The sequence below is a fragment of the Nannospalax galili genome, unplaced genomic scaffold (assembly GCF_000622305.1).
Source record: "Nannospalax galili isolate Female #2095 unplaced genomic scaffold, S.galili_v1.0 scaffold403, whole genome shotgun sequence".
Classification (NCBI taxonomy): Eukaryota; Metazoa; Chordata; class Mammalia; order Rodentia; family Spalacidae; genus Nannospalax; species Nannospalax galili.
The window spans coordinates 35673-55210 of NW_008350130.1; the positions used below are offsets into that span (position 1 = coordinate 35673).

At 44.7% G+C, this 19538-nt stretch overlaps 1 protein-coding gene across 1 annotated transcript in view; it reads right to left on the reverse strand.

Moving 5' to 3' along the window:
• The window catches only part of LOC103745446 (lamin tail domain-containing protein 1-like), a 46756-nt gene extending 33264 nt beyond the window's left edge, over positions 1-13492 (reverse strand). The window contains 4 exon segments of the mRNA XM_008847370.2: positions 750-936; positions 9558-9756; positions 11776-12026; positions 13401-13492. Of these exon segments, the coding sequence (XP_008845592.2) occupies positions 750-936; positions 9558-9756; positions 11776-12026; positions 13401-13492 (729 nt within the window).
• Positions 13493-19538: the final 6046 nt, after the last annotated feature.

A 19538-nucleotide genomic window follows, 5' to 3' on the forward strand; every position in this document is an offset into this window, starting at 1 on the left:
TATTCTCAGCTCAAGGTGTCACCAGTTCCTAGTATTCCCAGCTCACAGCATTCCCACCTTCTGGTTATCACAGCTCACATTAGGGATTTTCAATTCACCACATGCTCAGCCCACTGTGTTCTTTCGAACTCACCTTAATCTTGGCTCCCAATGTTCCTAGTGAAGTTATATTGAGATTTTTGGTATTCCCAGGTCCTGTATTTACAGCTCCTGGTAGTCCCAACTCACCTTATTGTCACCCCACGATGCTTGCAGCCCAAGGTATTCCCAACTCACGGTACTCCTGGCTCATGATATTCCTAGTTCATGATATTTCCAGCTCATGGTATTTCCATATCCTGGTTTTCCCAACTCAAGATATTCCCAGCTCAAGGCATTCCCAGCCCTAAGGCATTCACAGCCTAAAGCATTCACAGCCAAGGCATTCCCAGGCCAAGGTGTTCCCAGCTCAAGGTATTCAGAGCTCAAGTATTCAAAACTCAAGGTATTTTACAGCTCAATGTGGTCATAGCTCAAGGTATTCACAGCTCCTGGTATTCCCTACTTACCTTATTGTCAGCCCATGATGCTCACAGCCCAAGGTATTCCCAACTCATGGTACTCTTGGCTCATGATATTCCTAGTTCACAGTATTCCCAGCCCACGCTATTCCCATCTCCTGGTATTCACAGCTCCTTCCTGGTATTCCAGCTCAAAATATTTCCATGTCACCCTCTTCTCAGCTCATGGTGTTTCCAGATCATACTCACCTTCACCATGGAATTGGTCTGCATTGTGATGTTGGGGAGGAAACGGTACGAGGAAACTGGATGTCCACCCACATTCTGCAGGAGAATGTGATCTCCAATCTCCATTTCTTTGTCAGTGGACGAGTTAACAAGTCTCACAAATAATCCCTTGATATTCATCTCAGCTATTTTAATATCTCCAAGAGATCTAGAAAACAAAAGGTATAGAAGGTTAGGTGATCTGGATAGAAATGTCTGGGCTCACATTAAAAACGTAATGTGATGCATGCCTGTAATCTCAGCACTTGGGGTACAGAGGCAGGAGAAGGGCAAGTTCAAGTCACCCTAGTGTCTGTGGCACGTTCCAAGCTAGCCAGGGCTACACAGACTGTCTCAAAAGAGAAATTAAAAGCAAAACCTTGAATAATAAATGTTAAGCTATGTACTCTCGTGGACATGGTCTACAAATCATGTATGTTAAAACTAACAAACATGCCTAGACCTCAGTTCCGATCTTTATCAGAACCTCACCATTTCACATAAAACAAAGAAAACCTGAAATGTGCTTAGGTGTCAGGGTGTCATGGGAAAATGATATGATTGGGATTTTCTCAGTTTCCCACTATCCAATATAAACCATTGTGACATGAAACAGGCAAATGGCAATCAAGAGGCTGAAGAGATGACTCAGTCATTGAGTGCTGACTGCTCCTGAAGAGGACTTGGGTTCAGTTCCCAGCACCTACATCGGTTGGCTCACAACCACCCATAATTCCCGTTCTAGGGGATCTGACACCCTCTTCTGGCTTCTGTGGGCATCAGGCACACATGTGTGTGCATGCAGACACACACAGACACATAAAATGAAATAGATTTTAAAAGGAGATCAGGAAAAAGTTAAACCACATACTTCATTTCCAGCAAAGTGACGTGAGGATCAATAACCACTGTGAATTTAAAAGAATTTTGACGTGACACTATCCATGCCTACCAACGGTGGAGTTTTACTTCTAGTTTATGTTGAGAACATAGTCTGTTTCAGGGTTATTCATTCACATGTCTGCTTTTTTCATGAGTGTTATGTGCAACCCACTAGGAGGTCATGAAACCACTGTGGTGTTAGGAATAGCATCATAAAAATGTAATGTATCTTGACCAATAACAATAACCCATGGTGCTTATGTATCAACTCTTGACAAAACACATTTGCATCCCTCTATTGCTCCTTAGCTCTGTTCCTTTATAATTTCTTACTATAGCTCCAAACTCAAACAAAATTCAGGAAAACTAAAAATGTTTTCATGTCTATGTATGTGTATATGGCATTTGTGTATGTGTTCGTGCATTCACATGTGTGTGGGTGCACACATGTGTGAGGTGCAAGGTGCTGATGAGTGCATGTGTGTCACCCTGGGGTTGATGCTGGCTACCTTCCTCTGTCCCTGTCCACCTTGTATGTCAAGGCAGGGTCTCTTGCTAAACCCAGAGCTTGTGAATTCATCTAGTCCAGCAGGCTGGCTGGTCCTGGGGATCTCACTGGGATTACAGGCAGCTGCCATGTCTAATCAGCTTTTACGCGGTTTCTAGGGATCAGAACTTTAGTCCTCGTGTTTGCATAGGAAATGTTTTACCTATCTGAACCATCTCTCTGACTTCTAAAATACAAATTTTAAAAGAATAATTTCAGCAAAAATCTACCCTAAACCAAGATGAGGTGATTTACAATTGTTGATTTGCATATTATTCTATGCTTGATTTATTTTCTATTCCTCTAAACCTCACCTTTGTTATGGATTCTAAGCATTACATAATCTGTAAAATTCCCCAAGTCCCTTTCCTTTGCTCCCCAGGTCTCCATCTGTTGCTTCACTCAGCTACTATGATTGCAAACAGGGCTCCCCTAATCGTGTGCTGCTTTTTGTGTCCTAGATAAAAACTAGTTCTCTACTTTTGTCACATTTTCCTCTAAGTGTTTCAAAAATTTGGTTTTCACATCCTTAATTTGTGTATTTTGTCATCTATTTTCCACCATCTATCATTTACCTATCATCTAACTATCATCATCTATCTATCTATCATCTACATACCTGTCATCTATCTTTTTCTACCTCTGTCATGTATCAGTCATCTACCATCTCTCTGTTCCATTGTCTATTATCTATCAATCATTTATCTATCTACCTACCTATCTGTCTGTATCCACAGAACCTCAACTTCTGATGGGCTTACCCCCAACAGTCCCTTGTAAGTTGGAAATGTAAACTAAAAACACATCCAGCAGACCTCCACCCTACTGAACCCCACACCACCCTGTAGAGCTCACTGTTTGCCTCCACAGTAGCAGGGCTGCATGAAGCTGCACCTTGCACCACTGGGCACACAGCAAGCCCACTGCTGGCCAGGAAAAGGTCAAAATTCCAAGGGCACTTTCTGTTAACTGTGTGTTGCACCATTGTAGAGTTGAAAACCTTCTAAGTTGAACTATACTAACTAAGGTCAAAGTTCCAGCATGGATGGGGAAGGCCTCCAGTGGTCCCATTCCTATGAGGCGCTATTGGCAGCCAACAGTTGCTGGAGGAGGGGAAGCCACTTTTCTTTAGGGGATTTGATCACTGGTAGGTTGTCCATGCTCCAGTCACACGCACAGCCATTCACATAGGAGTGGCACCAGGTGGACTCATTGCTATGTGAAAAAGAAAACAGAGGATGTGAAATTGGGAGGTGCACAGATATGGGGGTTCATGAAGAGTAGGGGGTAAATGGGGTCAATATATGCTCAAATGCATTGTTTGCATGAAATTCTCTAAAAATATTACTTAGAAAGCACTGGAAAAATATTAGCAATTACATACTTCAAATATTCAAATATCAAAATAAGATAATTTTGAAAAATAAAGAAGGGGCTGTGCATGTATGAGAGAGAGCTAACTTTCTTAGTTATGTTTGTGACACCTCCCAAAATCTAACCCACGGATTTTTAATGCTTTCCTGCTAGGCAACAAGGCTCTGAGTATTGAGAGGCTTTCCACTGTTGTGTTGGTCCAGCCATCTGTCCCGGGCCTATGACAAACAATTTCAGTGTACACTGCATCATACTGTGTGATTTTGCTGCCTAACTCCCTTCTTTGTTCAGTCCTGTGTTAGCTGTTTTGAGATGAGTGGAGAAGGCAGAATGACTTATTTGATGCAGAGACTGTGGGAAGCGGGCGCGGTCAAGCCGGCCAAGATGGCGCCCTGGCTGGCTGCCAAGCCTCGTGACCCTCACTTGTTTGCTTTGAACTTTTTTGCTTTTGATTCTTTTACTTCTAGTGTGCCAATCTGGGCTAAAATTCTTAATTTGTCAAAAAATTCTTCCTGTAATTTATTCAATGAGTATTAGAAATCCTTCTAAGAAACCCACAATATGGCATCTCCTAAGCTTGTTTCTGGTATCCATTTTTGACCTTTGTTTGGTCAACTTTCATTTGTTGTGTTTATTTGTTGCTGTGCATGTTGTGGTGATTTAGTTTCTAATATTAATGAAAACCTGAAAAGATCATTTAAGGTGTTGTATAGTGTTTTACCAGTCAAGAGAGAATATATTTTCTGCTACTGTTAGACATATAAGTTGAAAGAGAAAAGCTCACATCACTATGCTTGAAACGGAGTTTGAAGTGGTTTGACACTAGGCAGGTCTACTTTGAACATAGTCTTACTTCGCTACTCTGAAGTTCTAACTGCAAACCAGAGGGTGGCCCTCCTTGTCACATCCCAAATGCTTTTTTTTTCCTGTCTTTTAGAGATAGGGTCTCTGTGTAGCCCCAGCTGTCCTAGAACTCACTATGTAGACCAGGCTGGCCTGGAACTCACAAAGATCTGCCTATCTCTGGCTCCCCAGTGCTGGGATTAAAGCCGTGGGACACCATGCCTGGCTCCAAATGCTATTTTTTATTGTATGATTCTCCCCAAATCTCTAACTGCTCAGCTTCTGAGCTACTAATTTCAAACTGGCAGCTGCTTTGAGTGTCTCCCAGGACTGAACTGGGTCTGTAGGTACCAGGTCCTCCGGGGGGCAGCGTGAGAACCAAGGACAAGCTTGTGGATGCTCTTGCTTTCAGCACCAAGTTCCCTTCAAAACAGTGGTCTCATGTCACACACACCAGCGTGTGGGAGCGACTGCTTCAGAGAGATTTGCTCCTGGATGTACATGACCATTTCTTCTCTTTTGTGTGTTATTATGGCTCTAATTAAGCTGTCGATGTAACATCTTTTCTTCCAAATCCCTGGGAGTCTACATCATCGTCCTCAGCTCGCTGTTACTGAATTCTCTGTAGGATCTTTACATTTTCTCTACGTAATTTTTTAAAGATTTATTTTATGTGTATGTATGTATGTTTACCTACATGACGTTATGTGTATCATAGGCATGCGGGAGCCCGTGGAGGTCAGAAGGCATCAGAACTCTTGGAATTGGAGTTACAGGCAGTTGTGATCCACCATGTAGGTGCTCGGAACTGAACATGTGTCCTCTGCAAGAGTAGTTAATGCTCTTAAACACTGAGCTGTCTCTCCAGCCCATTTGTAATTTTTTTATAGAAAACATGTTTTGCTTTTCAGATTTTCTTTCTTTTCCCACAGTAAGACTCTGACTTTTGTTTTCACACAGGTGAAGACTGGGAGAGCACAGACCTGTGTGTGTTATCATTACATTAAGTATTTGTAGTTGTTATCATTCCATTAAGTGAATATTTGTAGCTGCTGCTCAAAAATCTTAGCGTAATATGAAAATTTTGCTTGTCTGGAAGGAAATAAGACATTCCCAGTATCAGGGGACTTTGCTTGCCTGGTGTTTGATATGAGACCAAAGGCTATAGGAAAAACACTTCACACAATCTGTAGAAATCCAGAGGCAGCTGTTAACCAGCTGCCACAAAGGCCGCAGTAGTTATCGTTCCTCTTCCCCGCAAGCCTTGGCATTACCTGTACAAAAGTGTCTTGAGACTTCTGCTTCTGATTTGTGATTGGCTTAGAGTATGGCCTGATGTGCCAATCATCTTGTCTGTAGCCTTGCCACACACTGGCAGACACCAAGCTATGCACTAGAAAAATCACATTCCCTTATGTAAGCACTAATCTATGTGGTTGCTGGTTATGTAAGCACTGATCTATGTGGTTGCTGGTTATGTAAGCACTGATCTATGTGGCTGCTGGCTTCTCCTTGATGGTGTCATGCTGACCAGATGCTTCCAAGGTCCTGTTATGCTGAGGTTTTCTGTCACTGTCTTTAGGATTTCAATCTCTCCAACCTGCATATAGCATTCTCTACATAAACTGGTATCTGTATTTGTAATTGGGGTAATGGGGACAGTACAGTCTGGTGAAAAAGGAAAGTAGCATCCAGACTCAGGTCTTTAGGACTGTGCAAGACTTAGGGAACTTGTTTAGAACATTCATGCCACAGAGAAAAGCCTTCATTCCTAAAAGGCTTAGTGAGCGATCCTGAATGTGGTAGGGAGGTGAATTCTCCCCCCTCTGCCACCAGGTTCCAATTCATCCACGGGAAGAAACAATGGGCTCAGTCTGAATCCGACTCCTCAGAGGAGCTTGCTGTTCATTTTAGAGGAAGATATTCATGTGCTTATTATTCATGGGCCATTGTGCGAGACCCACATCAGTCTAAAGCTTAATACAATTCTAACTCTAGACCTCACAATGCAGAAACTGCTTGGGAATTGTTGTTGCTAGCTTGAATTGTCAACTTGACACAGCCTGGAGTCATCTGAGGGGAAAGCCTCAACTGAGGGATAGCCTCAACCAGACCACACTGTGGCTATGTCCGTGGGGGATGGTCTTCATTCTTAACTAATACCCAGTGTTGCATACTGTGGGCAGCACTAGCCCCTGGGCAGATGGTCCTGTGCTCTAGAAGAAAGCCAGCTAAGTGTAAGCCTGTGGGTGAGCCAGGAAGAAGATGGTCCCCCTTGGTTCCAGCTTTCAACACCCTGAGTTCCTGTCCTGACGTCCCTCAGTCATGGACTACACGTATAAGCATAATCAATCCTTTCATCCAAAGTTGCTTTTGGTCAGTGTTTTATCACAGCAACAGAAAACAAACAAGGAGTAGAGATGGAGGATGGGACGAAAGGAGGCCTTCTTAATACTGTCTGACCACTCCCGAGGCATCAAGAAGCCCGGGTAGGGCTTGGATATGGGGGTGTGCTAAGTAGGGCTTGGATACTGGGGTGTGTTCAGTAGGGCTTCAATAGGGGGTATGCTCAGTAGGGTTTGGATATGGGGGAGAGCTCAGTTTTGCTTGGATATGGGGGCATGCTAAGTAGGGCTTGCATACTGGGGTATGCTCAGTAGGCACTGGATATGGGGGTGTGCTCAGTAGGACTTAGATATGAGGGTGGGCTCAGTAGGGCTTGGATATGGGAATGTGCTAAGTATGGCTTGGATATGGGGATGTGCTCATTAGGGCTTGGATATGGGGGTGTGCTCAGTTGGGCTTAGATATAGGGGGTGTGCTCGGTAGGACTTGGACATGAGGGGTGTGCTCAGTAGGACCTGGATATAGGGGTTGTGCTCAGTAGGACTTGGAAATGGTGGTGTGCTCAGTAGGGCTTGGATATGGGGCTGTGTTCCATAGGACTTGGATATGGGGGTGTGCTTAGTAGGCCATGGATACAGGGTTGTGCTCAGTAGGGCTGGGATGTGGGGCTATGCTCAGTAGGACTCAGATATGGGGGTATGCTCAGTAGTGCTTGGATATACAGGGTGTTCTCAGTAGTGCTTAGATATAGGGGGTGTACTCAGTAGGACTTAGATATGGGGGAGTACTCAGTATGGCTTAGATATAGGGGGTGTGCTCAGTAGTATTTCGATATGACAGTGTGCTCAGTAGGACTTGGATATGAGGATGTGCTCAGTAGGGCTTGGATAGGGGATGTGCTCAGTAGGGCTTGGATATGGGGATGTGCTCAGTAGGGCTTGGATAGAGGGCGTGTGCTCAGTAGGACTTGGATATGGTGGTGTTCTCAGTAGGGCTTAAATATAGGGGGTGTGCTCAGTAGGACTTGGTAATGGGTGTGTGCTCAGTAGGCCTTGGATATTGGGGTGTACTCAGTAGGGCTTGGATATAGGGAGTGTGTGCTCAATAGGACTTTGAAATGCGGGTCCTAGACTACACATTGCTTCCACCTAAAAAACATTAGATGGAGGCTCAGACTATTTCCAATGAATTCAAGTGTATCCCAGGAGAAATGTTATGAATTTCACAGGAATATAAAATGAAATTACAGCTCTGAAACACTGTAAAATTTATTCACAATTTTTGGCACACCCAGAATACAGAAACTATAATTTTCAATTAGAAGAAAAATAAAAAAAGAACTGACCTGGACTTGACACAAATAGGAAAAGAAGAAAAGGAAAAATTGGAACAATATTTGTTTGTTGACAAGAGTTAAAGGAAGATTAAACCAGCATGTGGATGCTGAAAGAACACTACAAGGACAGGATTAACAAGCACCGGGAGTGAAAGCAGAGACTGAAAACACAGTAAACATACTATACAAAGAGAATATACCAAGAAAAAGGTACTTCAAGAAGTAAAATAGCAGTGTTAGAGAGCTGTAGCACAACTTCAGGTGGCCCTGATATCTGTGTAATCACAGCCCCTTGAAAGGGGGATTTTGAACACAGCATGATCAAAAGGTTATCCTTAATCACCATGAGCATAAGAAATCTGATGTTACATTAAGGTACACCCTGACCAAATCTCCCCAGAGCAGTCACAGATCTGGCAGATGCTCCATCAGTAAAGAGATTGATGCAAACCTGAGGATCCAAATTTGACCCCTTAGAAGCCATGTAAAAAAGCGAGATGTGATGGTTCCCATCTATAATCCAAGAACTGGGAAGGAGAGACATGCAGATCTCTCTGGCTCACTGTCCACCCAGCCTAGCCTGCCTGAGTTCCAGGCCAATGAGACCCTGTCTCAAGAAATAAGGTAGATTGTTGACCTTTGTCCTCCATATACACACACAGGCCTGTGCATCTGTACACACACAGACACACAGACACACAGACACACACACACACACTGCAATTGGATTCAGAAGTATTCAAAAGGTTTTATACACTTTTTTCTTAGTCACTTAGTATGGTAGGTACTGATTTTGAGAGAGGGGTTTCAGGGAATTGAGAAAACACTTAGATATTCTCCTTTATTGATTAATTGGCCTGAGTGATTGGTTTTAGGAAACATGCCTAGGAGAACTGGACAATCAACTCTGTCTACCTGCTTCCTCCAGATCTCGAACACCCTGGGTCAACCTGCCTTTATTATCAGCTTTTTTTACAGTAAGTGTGGTCAGGTTAGGAAAACAGCCAGCTAAGCCAGCTGTCTTCTTTCTGTCCTAACACCAACTTTCTTCTTGATTGATTCTTTTTTGTGGACACTGACAAACACAAAGATGGATCCCTGAGCAAAAATTCATTTTTCTCTTGTCTTTAACTCAAAAGGCTCATAGAAGAAAATAAAATAGGGCCGTCTGGATGATTCCCTAACAACAAAAGGCCCCTGAGTAATTGAGCTGACAATCTGTATGGAATGTGCAGCTCTGTTTTCTCTCAAGTCTTGGAAGAATTTGCATTCCTTATTCGGTTCCCCACTAAGTTGAATCAGTTGCTTCTATTTGCTCAGAACACGGACAGTTGTATTTTGGGAAATTTCTTAGTGTTTTTGATAAATACATGGATCCAATAACAGTCCAGAGTGCTATTTCCTACTGACCTATGGTTTCACCTCAGCAGAAAATGGTCAACTATTCAAACAGAATGTGTACCTGGTTGTAAACTAGCCAACTTCTTCAAGAATCACAGAGAGGTGTCTGCTTTCATCTTCCTCCATGTGGGATGAATGCACAGGAAGTTTGTTCGAATCTCCAAACAAAGAAAGGAAATAATCTTCTCCATCCCCCCAGATTAATGTCTCCAAATCAAGGCCCAGTAGCCGCTGTTTCTTTGGAAGCAAGGAGCTCGGGCCTTTCAAAGAAATTTGACAAGCAAATGTGACAGATGTAAATAATTAAACACCAAAAGAATCCTCGGCCATCATCTCTGTCCCCTGCATGGACAGAACCTTACTTCTTTACAGATCTTACTGCCCTGCCAGACTCCATGACAAATGAGAAATCAAATGGTAAAGGAAATTCTATAAGACAGTCAGCAAATGGATATTTCCAGGGACACACTCACTTCCTACAGGTTTTTTCAACTGTATTAAATGCTCAGTTGTATCATGATGTTTGTATGGACTGTATTGCTGTTTTTTCTCCAGTGTCTATAGGAAATTCACATTTCTAGCTAGAGTCCTTACCAGGAGCATAATGGATGTTTAACTGACTATTTACTGTGCTTTCTTAGAAACATCATCAGTTTGTTAGTGGATACATATTTGATCCTGTCAAATTTGAGTATTATATTTACTAATAAAGCCTTATTTTATGAGATTTGTTATACTGCACAAATTACAATCATTATATAAATTAAAGCCTCAGTTGAGTCCTTTTATACAAATGGTTAGTGCATTTTACCAGATAAAGATTTAGACTTCTGTGAGCCAAAACACACACTTTATTACAAAGATAGTGATTGATCAGGTCCTAGTGTGCACATAATAGATTGCTTTTTTGAAATTCCCGCTCCTAAGATTTCAATATAAGACATGTCTCATAATATTCTTAGAAAACAATGCTGGACAAATCTAGAAATGTGTCATCAAAGATGGAAAACCCCATTAGTGAGACAGCCAGAGAAACGTGTCTAGGATTTGGACAGATCTGCAATCAAATCCCAGCTCTACCACTTACCAAGTGACGGATTTCCAGGCGTCAGTTTTCCTGAACATGGTAGTAAGGACTCCTGACTTGTGTAAGGGGTCAGAGGGACTGGAGGCAAATCAGGTGTCTAGTATTTAGCTGCCACTCAGAAAATGATAGCTATCATTATAGGAGGAGGATTTTCTTTAATGTGACCCTAGACCCAGAATCATCAAAGGTTAAAGAAAATATGGATTTTGCTTTAGATTCTTATATCGAATAAAACAACAGTGAGGTGTTCTAGTGTGGTTTCTGTTGCTGTGATAAAACATTGGAGAGAATAGGGCTAATTTCATCTTATGCTTTTACCCATACAATATTCATCATGAGGGGAGACCAAGCAGGAGCTCAAGGCAGGACCAAGTACATGTTCAGCCACCTTTTCTATATAACCCAAGCCCATCTGCCCAGAGTTGCTACCACCCTACAGTGGGCTGGGACCTCTCACATCAATTAGCAATCAAGGAAATGCCCCACAGACATGCCCACAGGCCAATCTGATGGGGAAAATTCCACAGCTGGGGTTCCCTCTTCCTAGCTATGTCAAGTTGACAAGCAAGATTAGCCATCACACGATGTGAAAGATGGAAGAGACTAAAATCACACTATTTTACTTTTGGTGCAGAGGTTGAACCCAGGAACTTGGCCACAGAAAGCAAAAGCTAATTCACTGTACCAGCAGCTCACAGTTACTAAAGAGGATTCCTCCAGGGATTTCAATACAAGAACTGAACAAGCTTACCCCCAGCCAAGTGAGTGCTAAGTCCTACCATCCCTTTAGGGAGGGGTAACGTACAGCACCTTCGCTGGTAGCCTCCCCTAAGAAATTGAACATTTCTTATTTTTATTTTATGTGTATGAGTGTTGCCTGCATGTGTGTAAGTGCACGTGTTGTGCAATGCCTACAGAGGTCCAAAGAAGGCATTGGATCCCCTGCAACTGCAGGTATACATCCACACAAGCAGCATCTGCAGTAACTCAAGAAACAGCATCACAATTCACCTCTCACCTTGCAAAGGAGTCACTATGTTTGGTTTTCCTCCATGATGGACTCTCATTCCTCCCTCCATAATGGACTCTCACCCCTCCCCTCCATGCAACACAGAGAAATGGGCATTACTGGGGACAAATGATAAACTGTCAGTCAGGCTAGGTGGCTTTAAAAATAATCTATGGTACATACTTTGCTTTCCCACGCTGATGCCTGCTAGGGAACGGTTCATTAAGGTAGATTTAGAAGTCAGTGGTCCCATGGATAATAAGGTTATTCCACCGTTCTGAGTGCTGGTGATGTGGCAGAAGCTGAGGGGCATTTCTTGGTAAAATGACTGTGACATGGCTATCGATGTGGTATCTGAATCTGTCCTCTTGGGGAAAAAATGGACAGAAGATGGCTTTTTTGTTGGGCATAGAATGCCAGATTTGTCTTCTCTTCTACATGCAAAATATTTATAATGAGCAAAGAATGAAAGTCAAAATGGCTATGCAAATACTTAAGAAGCCTGAGATGTTACTCAGAATTCTGCTTTCTGAAAGTACCACACAGCTAACAAGAGTTCCACAGCATCTGGAAACTCTAGTTCCAACAATCTAAACAAAGCAGGTCAGTATTGTTTTATTTCTTTCATTTTTAACTTAAAGATAAAAATTCCTACTGTTGATGCTTCTGAAAATTAAAAATTGATAATAATCAGTTTATGTCACCAACCAGGAAGTTTTGGCATTTCTTTTGAGGAATTTTAATACTTTTTTTAAACTCAAAGACAAGACCCTTATATGTCACAATTCACTATAAGATAGACCTTCAATACTTCTTGCTACTTAACTAATTTTCCAGTATGAACAAAATTTCAGTGGTTAATAATTGCTCTCTAATAATTCTCTCCTCCTCCCCTCCCCTCTCTCCTCTCCCTCCCTCTCCTCCCTCTCTCTCTCTCTCTCCCCTCCTCCTCTCCCTTCCCTCCTTCCCTCCCTCCTCTCCCTCCCTCCCATCTCTCCTTTCCCTCCCTCCCTCCCCTCCCTCACCTCTCTTTTTCATAGAAGACCAGAAAGAGGGAAGACTGACGATTTCAGGAACCATTGTAATAAGTGAATTTTTCTAGGAACAACAATTTTTCCTTTCTTTTTTATAAATACAAAAGCACAACAGCTGGAGAGATGAGTGCTCTCAGCAGTTGAGAGCACTGGATGCTCTCACAGAGGAACCTGGTTCAGTTCCCAGCACCCACATGGTGGCTAACAACCATCCATAAATCCAGGGGATATGACACCCCCTTCTGACCTCCACAGGCATCACAATCATGTGGTGCACTTATATACAAGCACGGAAAAGGCTCATACACATAAAATAAAAGTAAATTTAAAGATCAGGTAAAAGCATTGTTAAGTCTCACACTGTTATTTGAATGAAGTTCCCAAACTATAAATTGCAGTATAATTACTCCACAAGCTAAACAGTATTCTCATGACAAGGCTTATGAGGGCCACACATCTGTTGGGCCTTTGGGACCCTCATACACATGGCATGGAGGAAAATGAGGCCTAATATAATTTCCCAAGCCAGGCTAAAGTTTAGCGACCTGTCTCTGGCCTGTCACTTCTGTGTGGAGGTGACTCAGCAGTGCCCTATCTAAGAAGATTGCCTCTGCCCAGTAACAACTGGTGTAATAAATTCCCAGTGGCCCACGGTCTTCGCCCCAGATGACACATTCCTATACCCACCCCTTTTTCCACACCCCTTTTGCTTAAACTATATAAGTTGATGCCTGACACAATAAAGTGAGTTCCTGCCTTGACAAGACTCCCAACTTAGTGTGGTTTTTGAGTCGCCAACACTCACCAACCTGCTCAGCCCCCAAGAGAGGAACCCAGGCTGGTCCTGGCCTCTCCCCTTGTGCCATACCTGTCAGAGCTCCCGACAGATTGGTGCCCCGTGTGAGGAGCTGCCTATCACGAAGTTTGCTGACGGGCCAATTGGTCTGCGGGTGAGTGTACCCCCATAAATTATGGGGAAGTCCAGTTCTAAGCCTGACCCCTCTTTAGATTCCCTCAGGGTCCTGCTGAAAAGCAGGGGCCTTGGCCTCTCAGACAGCCATGCTCTCCAGGCATGGGGATGCTTGCTAAAGATCGCACCCTGGCTTCCGGAGAGCAATCTCTTTGATTGGGATACTTGGGATAGAGTTGAAAAGTTGATCAGATGGGCCCAGGTAGAAAAAGGGGAGATCCCTCCTCTGGGAGCACTCCCCACAGTGTCAGCCTTAAAAGACAGCTTCCCCCTTCACCCTCTGAAATCAAAAGCTGCGGAGACCCCGGTGCCAGCCAAGGCTGTTGACCCGGTCCCAGAGATGCCACCAAGCCCAAAGCCGGATCCTAGGCCCCCAAGCCATACAGATCCACTGGACCATCCTGAGCCCCTCTACCCCTCCCTCGATTCTTTTGGGAGTGCCCCTTGGCTCTGCAAGGGCCCCACTCAGGCAGAATCTCAGACCAACCCGTTCCAGGATCCCTCTGCCCCTCCCCCCTACCGGAGGAATGTTGCAACCAAGGGTGGGACAACCAGCCTTTATCCTGTCAATGTTAATCCAGGGGGCAATCGCCCTGCTGCCTGGTACCCTTGGCAGGCTCAGGACCTTAAAGACCTAAAGAAGGCTGCTGCAGAAGACAGGCCCAACTCTCCCTGGGCAGAGGCTATTCTGGAGGGGCTGGCCCATGAGGCATGTGAGCCACAGGACTGGAAAGAATTAGCCAAAGCCATACTCCCAGGCCCAATGTTCCTTAAATGGCTAGCCTATTTCAATGAGGAGTGCCACATTTGCAAAGAGAACAATCAGAGTGCCCAGCCCCCCATACCTATTACCTTTGGCATGCTCTCTGGCACTGCTGATCAGTTCGCCACTGGGGCCCAGCAGGCGGCCATTGCTCCTCCCTATCAGGACCAGGTCCAGGCCATAGGTCTAGCTGCCTGAAGAAAGCTAGACGAAGGACCTACTGAATCACCCATATCTGGGATTACTCAAAAGGCATCGGAGGACCTCCCCTCCTTTATAGATAGAGTTCAGAAGAGCCTGCAGAGAAAGTTCCCTTCAGGGGAGTTGTGCGACTGGTTTGTCCAATCACTGGTTTGGGACTGCATGACCACTGATCATAAGATAGCTTGAGCTGGGCTACGAAACCAGGCCATGGACAAATGGATCATACCTACCTGAGATGTTGGGTCCACGTCTTATCACACGAGGGCAATGGCGGCTGCGCTTCAGGCTAGCCGTCAGGAGGAGCTTCAAACCCTTATCAATGTCCTACAACAGACCAAAGTGTCTGGTAAGCGGACCTGCTTTGGGTGTGGCCAGGAAGGCCACTCTGGCAGGAGTGTCCAAACAAGTCCAAGAGACCCCCTGGTCCCTCTGGGGGAGGGGGAGGCCCACGCACACCCTGCCCTAGATGTAAAAAGGGATTTCATTGAGCTCGTGATTGCAAATCCAGATTTAACCTTAAGGGCAAGCCTTTAAACTCCCCTCTGGGCCACCCCCAGCCCTGTTAAATAAGGGGGACAAGCCAGTTGAGGCTCATTGGACAGTCCCACTGATCCCTGGCTTGTGGCCAAAAATGACCCTAACCATAGGAAACAAGACCTTCAAATTTCTCATTGACACTGGGGCAGACTGCACGGTGATTAGAAAAGAGGAAGTCCCATACTCTTGGCAGTTGGTGCCCAGCCCGTCCTTACTGGGTGTGGGTGGGGAGTCTACATCATGGGAAACTGCCACCTGGCTACCCTGGGTAGATCCCAATGGGAGTCATGGAGAGGTGTGCCCTCTTGTGGTCTCTGGCCTAACTGCCAACCTTTTAGGTCAGGATATTCTGGGCGAGGCTGAGGCCTTCATCACTACCGACCATAAGGCCTTCTATAACGACCTTCTGGACACCAAAGAGTATCAACAACAATTTAAGGAGGGACAGATCAGTCACCCCAATTATAGGGACGATCCCTATTTTGAACACCTCAGACAAAATTATCCTCTGGTTCCCCCCCCCAATCCTAAGGGCCACTGCTCCCCCCTCAGTAATCCAAATTCAGTGTGGATACCTGGGGACCCCGTATGGGTTGAGCAGTGGCCTCTCCCTTCACATAAGCTTCAACATCTTTATCAGCTGGTCAAGCAATAATTAGATCTGGGGCATGTAAGGCCATCAACAAGCCCCTGGAATTCTTAAAAAAGCCAGCGGCTCCTGGAGACTATTACAAGATCTTAGAAAAATTAATGAGAGAATGATGCCTTTAGGGATCCTGGCAATCCCCAAGACATACCACTTAACTATTATTGATATTGAGGACTGCTTTTCCTCAATTCCCCTCCACTCCAAAGATACAGAAAAATTTGCATTCTCCATACCCTCAACCAATTTTCGTGGGCCAGATTTAAGATTTGAATGGATCGTCCTGCCTCAGAGTATAGCCAATAGTCCCCCCATTTTCCAACATTACCTAGCCCACATTTTTGCCTCACTGATGGGGCGGCCAGATGTTTTATTCTATATATATATGGATGATGTAATTCTGGGAAGCCCCGAGCCCTCCAATCTCCACAAGCTAACCTCTGACTGTCTCGCTATTCTTCAGAAAAACAACTTTAAGGTGGCCCCCAATAAAATTCAGAGTATCCCTCCTTTCAAGATACTAGGTACCACCTTATCTATGGACACTGTTTCCCCCATAAAGCCTCAGCTCACCATTCAGGACAATTATAATCTAGCCCAACTCCAAAAATTACTGGGGAAAATTAATTGGCTGAGGCCCTGGATACCCATCTCTACTGAAGAGTTAATTCCATTATTTGATCTCTTGTGGGGCCTTGACTTAGCCTCCAGAGTGGTTTTACCGCCTCAGTGCCAACAAATTCTAGCCAAAGTCCAACAGTCCATAAATGAGGCCACTTTAAAAAGGTTCAGTCCAGACACCCCAATGTCTCTTTATCTTTTCATTGGAAGTGCGTTGTGCACTGCTCTTCTCGCACAAGAGAGTGAGCCCATACAATGGATTCATCTATCCATGGGCAGAGCCCCTCAAGTTTATTCCATGACCAACCAAACTGCCGACTGCATTATCAAGGACATAGCAGTCCGGTTGTTCGGTACTGAGCCCCATTCCATTATCACTCCCTATAGATTGACAGATTTTACCTGGCTTCAAAAAAACAATGAGAGGATTGCACTGGCTCTAGAGGGATTTCTTGGCAAGGTTGACTGCCACTATGGTCCTTATAAGTGGATAAGCTCCTTCTCAAGGTTGGAGTGGGAGCCCCCCAGACTTTTTCTTTCTCAATCTGACCCTAAGTTTCTAACTGTGTTTACTGATGGGGGATGTCTAGGAGCCTCTCTGGTCATCTATCCTCCCCTAAAGCAGAGACAAACTCCTACACCCATTAAATCAGTCTCTCACCAGATTGAAGGGTCACCACAATTTAAAGAGCTCTTTGTTGTTGTCATGGCATTAGACTCCATATCAGAGCCCTTCAACCTGTTCTCAGATAGCCTGTATGTGGTTAATTTACTGCCCAACTTAGTGGAGGTCCATATTAGGTTGGACTCCAATCCCATATCTCCTCTGATGATTCAGGCCCGTACTCTTCTTAAGCTTAGGATAAATCCAATATTCCTCCAACATCTTAGAGGCCACCAAAATTTGCCAGGGTTTCTGTCAAAGGGAAATAAAATAGCTGATCAACTGGCCTCTTCACATCAGGGTCACACAATCGCTGAGGTGACCCAATTTCATCAGTTGACCCATGTCAGTTGGAGAGGGCTTAGACATAAATATCCCCACGTGGCAGTCAAAGACCTAAAGAAAATTTTACACACCTGTTGATCTTGCCAACCTTTCCTTCAGGTGCCCCCTCTTCAAAATTCGGGTACCAACCCCAGAGGCCTTTGGCCTAACAACCTCTGGCAAATTGATGTCACTCACTATGCCCCTTTTGGAAAACTCAAATATATCTTCCTATCAGTTGATTCCTTCTCACGTGCCTGCTGGTCAACAGCATACACCAGGGAGAAGGCCAAACACGCAATCAGTCACACACTCCAATGTTTCACCACCCTTGGACTGCCTGATCAAATTAAAACAGATAATGGCCCATGCTTTGTAAGCAAGCCTTTCTTTGAGTTCCTTCAAACATGGAAAATCTGACACTCCACAGGCATTCCTTATAACCCTCAGGGACAAGCCATTGTTGAAAGATTCAACCAAACCCTTAAGACTCAGTTACTAAAACAAAAGGGGGAGTCCCTGCCCCCACATGATCAACTAAAAAAGGCCTTATTTACCTTAAATATTCTAAATTTTTCCAAAGAAGACAAGTATTTTTCTCCCTTCCAAAAACATTGGCCCTCATCTACTAGCTACAGCTCCATTCTGGTCAAATGGAGAGACCCGCTCACTGGAGCCTGGAGGAGAGGACCAGACCCACTTCTTACAGAGGGAAGAGGGTTTGGGTGTGTATTCCCTCAAAATGAAAAGAGGCCCCTCTGGGTACCCGCAAGAGACATTAAATAGTTCCCTCACAGGACAATGAACGGGACAAAGAATGACCAATAAAATGCTATGATGGCACAACTTCGTGATTAATAAAAGCCAACAAAAGCAAAAGGTTAAACATGTCAATTATGGGATAAACGCCCTTGAGAAGGCCTTTTTTTCCTCTCTCTCTCTCTCACAGAAAATGGAGTGCAAAATCCTCCTGATGCTGGCTCTCGCCCTAAAGTGTCTACAAATGAGGAGTCAAGCCTGTGGGTTAGACAATCCACATCAACCCCAGAAGGTCACCTGGTTGGTGATCAATGTGGCCACATCAGATGCCATCAATAAAACTACTCAGATACCCCCCCTTCTACGTGGTGGCCAGACCTGCAATTTGATCTCTGCGATCTTGCTGCTGGATCATGGGACGTGAGTGGACGAGTAGGCCAAGGGAAAACCAGGTCAGAATGTGGAGACAGCGGAAAGGGATGCACCCTGCCACTCATGGGATCCCCTAACTCTCCTGGCTGCTCTCATATCCTTAAAAGACATGCGCTGCTGTTGACAACATTCTATGTCTGTCCCGGGTCCAATAGAACTGCATTGCAATTGCGTATTTGCGGGGCGGGGGGATGCCTTTTATTGTATACGCTGGGGCTGTGAGAGCATGGGGACGGGGTACTGGATTGAGGGTAAAGGACCCATCTGAGTTAGTAGGGTCAAGCAACAACAACTGTCTACAAACCCATTATATGGGCAATGTGCAAATTATCATTGTAACCCCACACAGATCAGCTTTACAGAACAGGGAAGAAAGGAAGAAGAATGGAAAGCTGGAAAGATGTTTGGGTTAAGACTCTATGTCTCAGGATATGACCCCAGCCTCCTACTAATTATCAGGAGGGTTGTTGAACCCCTGCCTTATCAGGAGATGGTGGGTCCAGCCTGGTTCCCACCACCAAGGCCCACCACCCCTACACATGTCACTACTAGCCTGATGCCTGCCAGTAATACCCTGGCTTCAGAAGCATCTGTGCCTGGTAACCCTGGCCCAGGCTTGAGTGGGACCAAGCATGAGGACATTCATCGGGCAGTGCAGCTTGCTTATACTTTTCTCAATGCCTCTGGACCTGAACTTGTTGACCCATGCTGGCTGTGCCTAGATGCCAGCTCGACAATGGTGGAGGCCCTGGGGACAATGGGAAATTTCACAAACACTACTCATAGTGATCAATGCCAATGGGGTGAGATCAGCACAAAAACTGGCGGGGTCACTCTGCCTCTTAAACATGACAAAAATATGACCTGTGTTACCCATGGGCACCCTGGTGGACACCCCTGGGGGCGCTGTCAAAACATCACTTCAACAGGGGTAACTGGATAGTCCCTACTGAGTCTTCATATTATTGGCTGTGCCAAAATTCGGGTTTGAC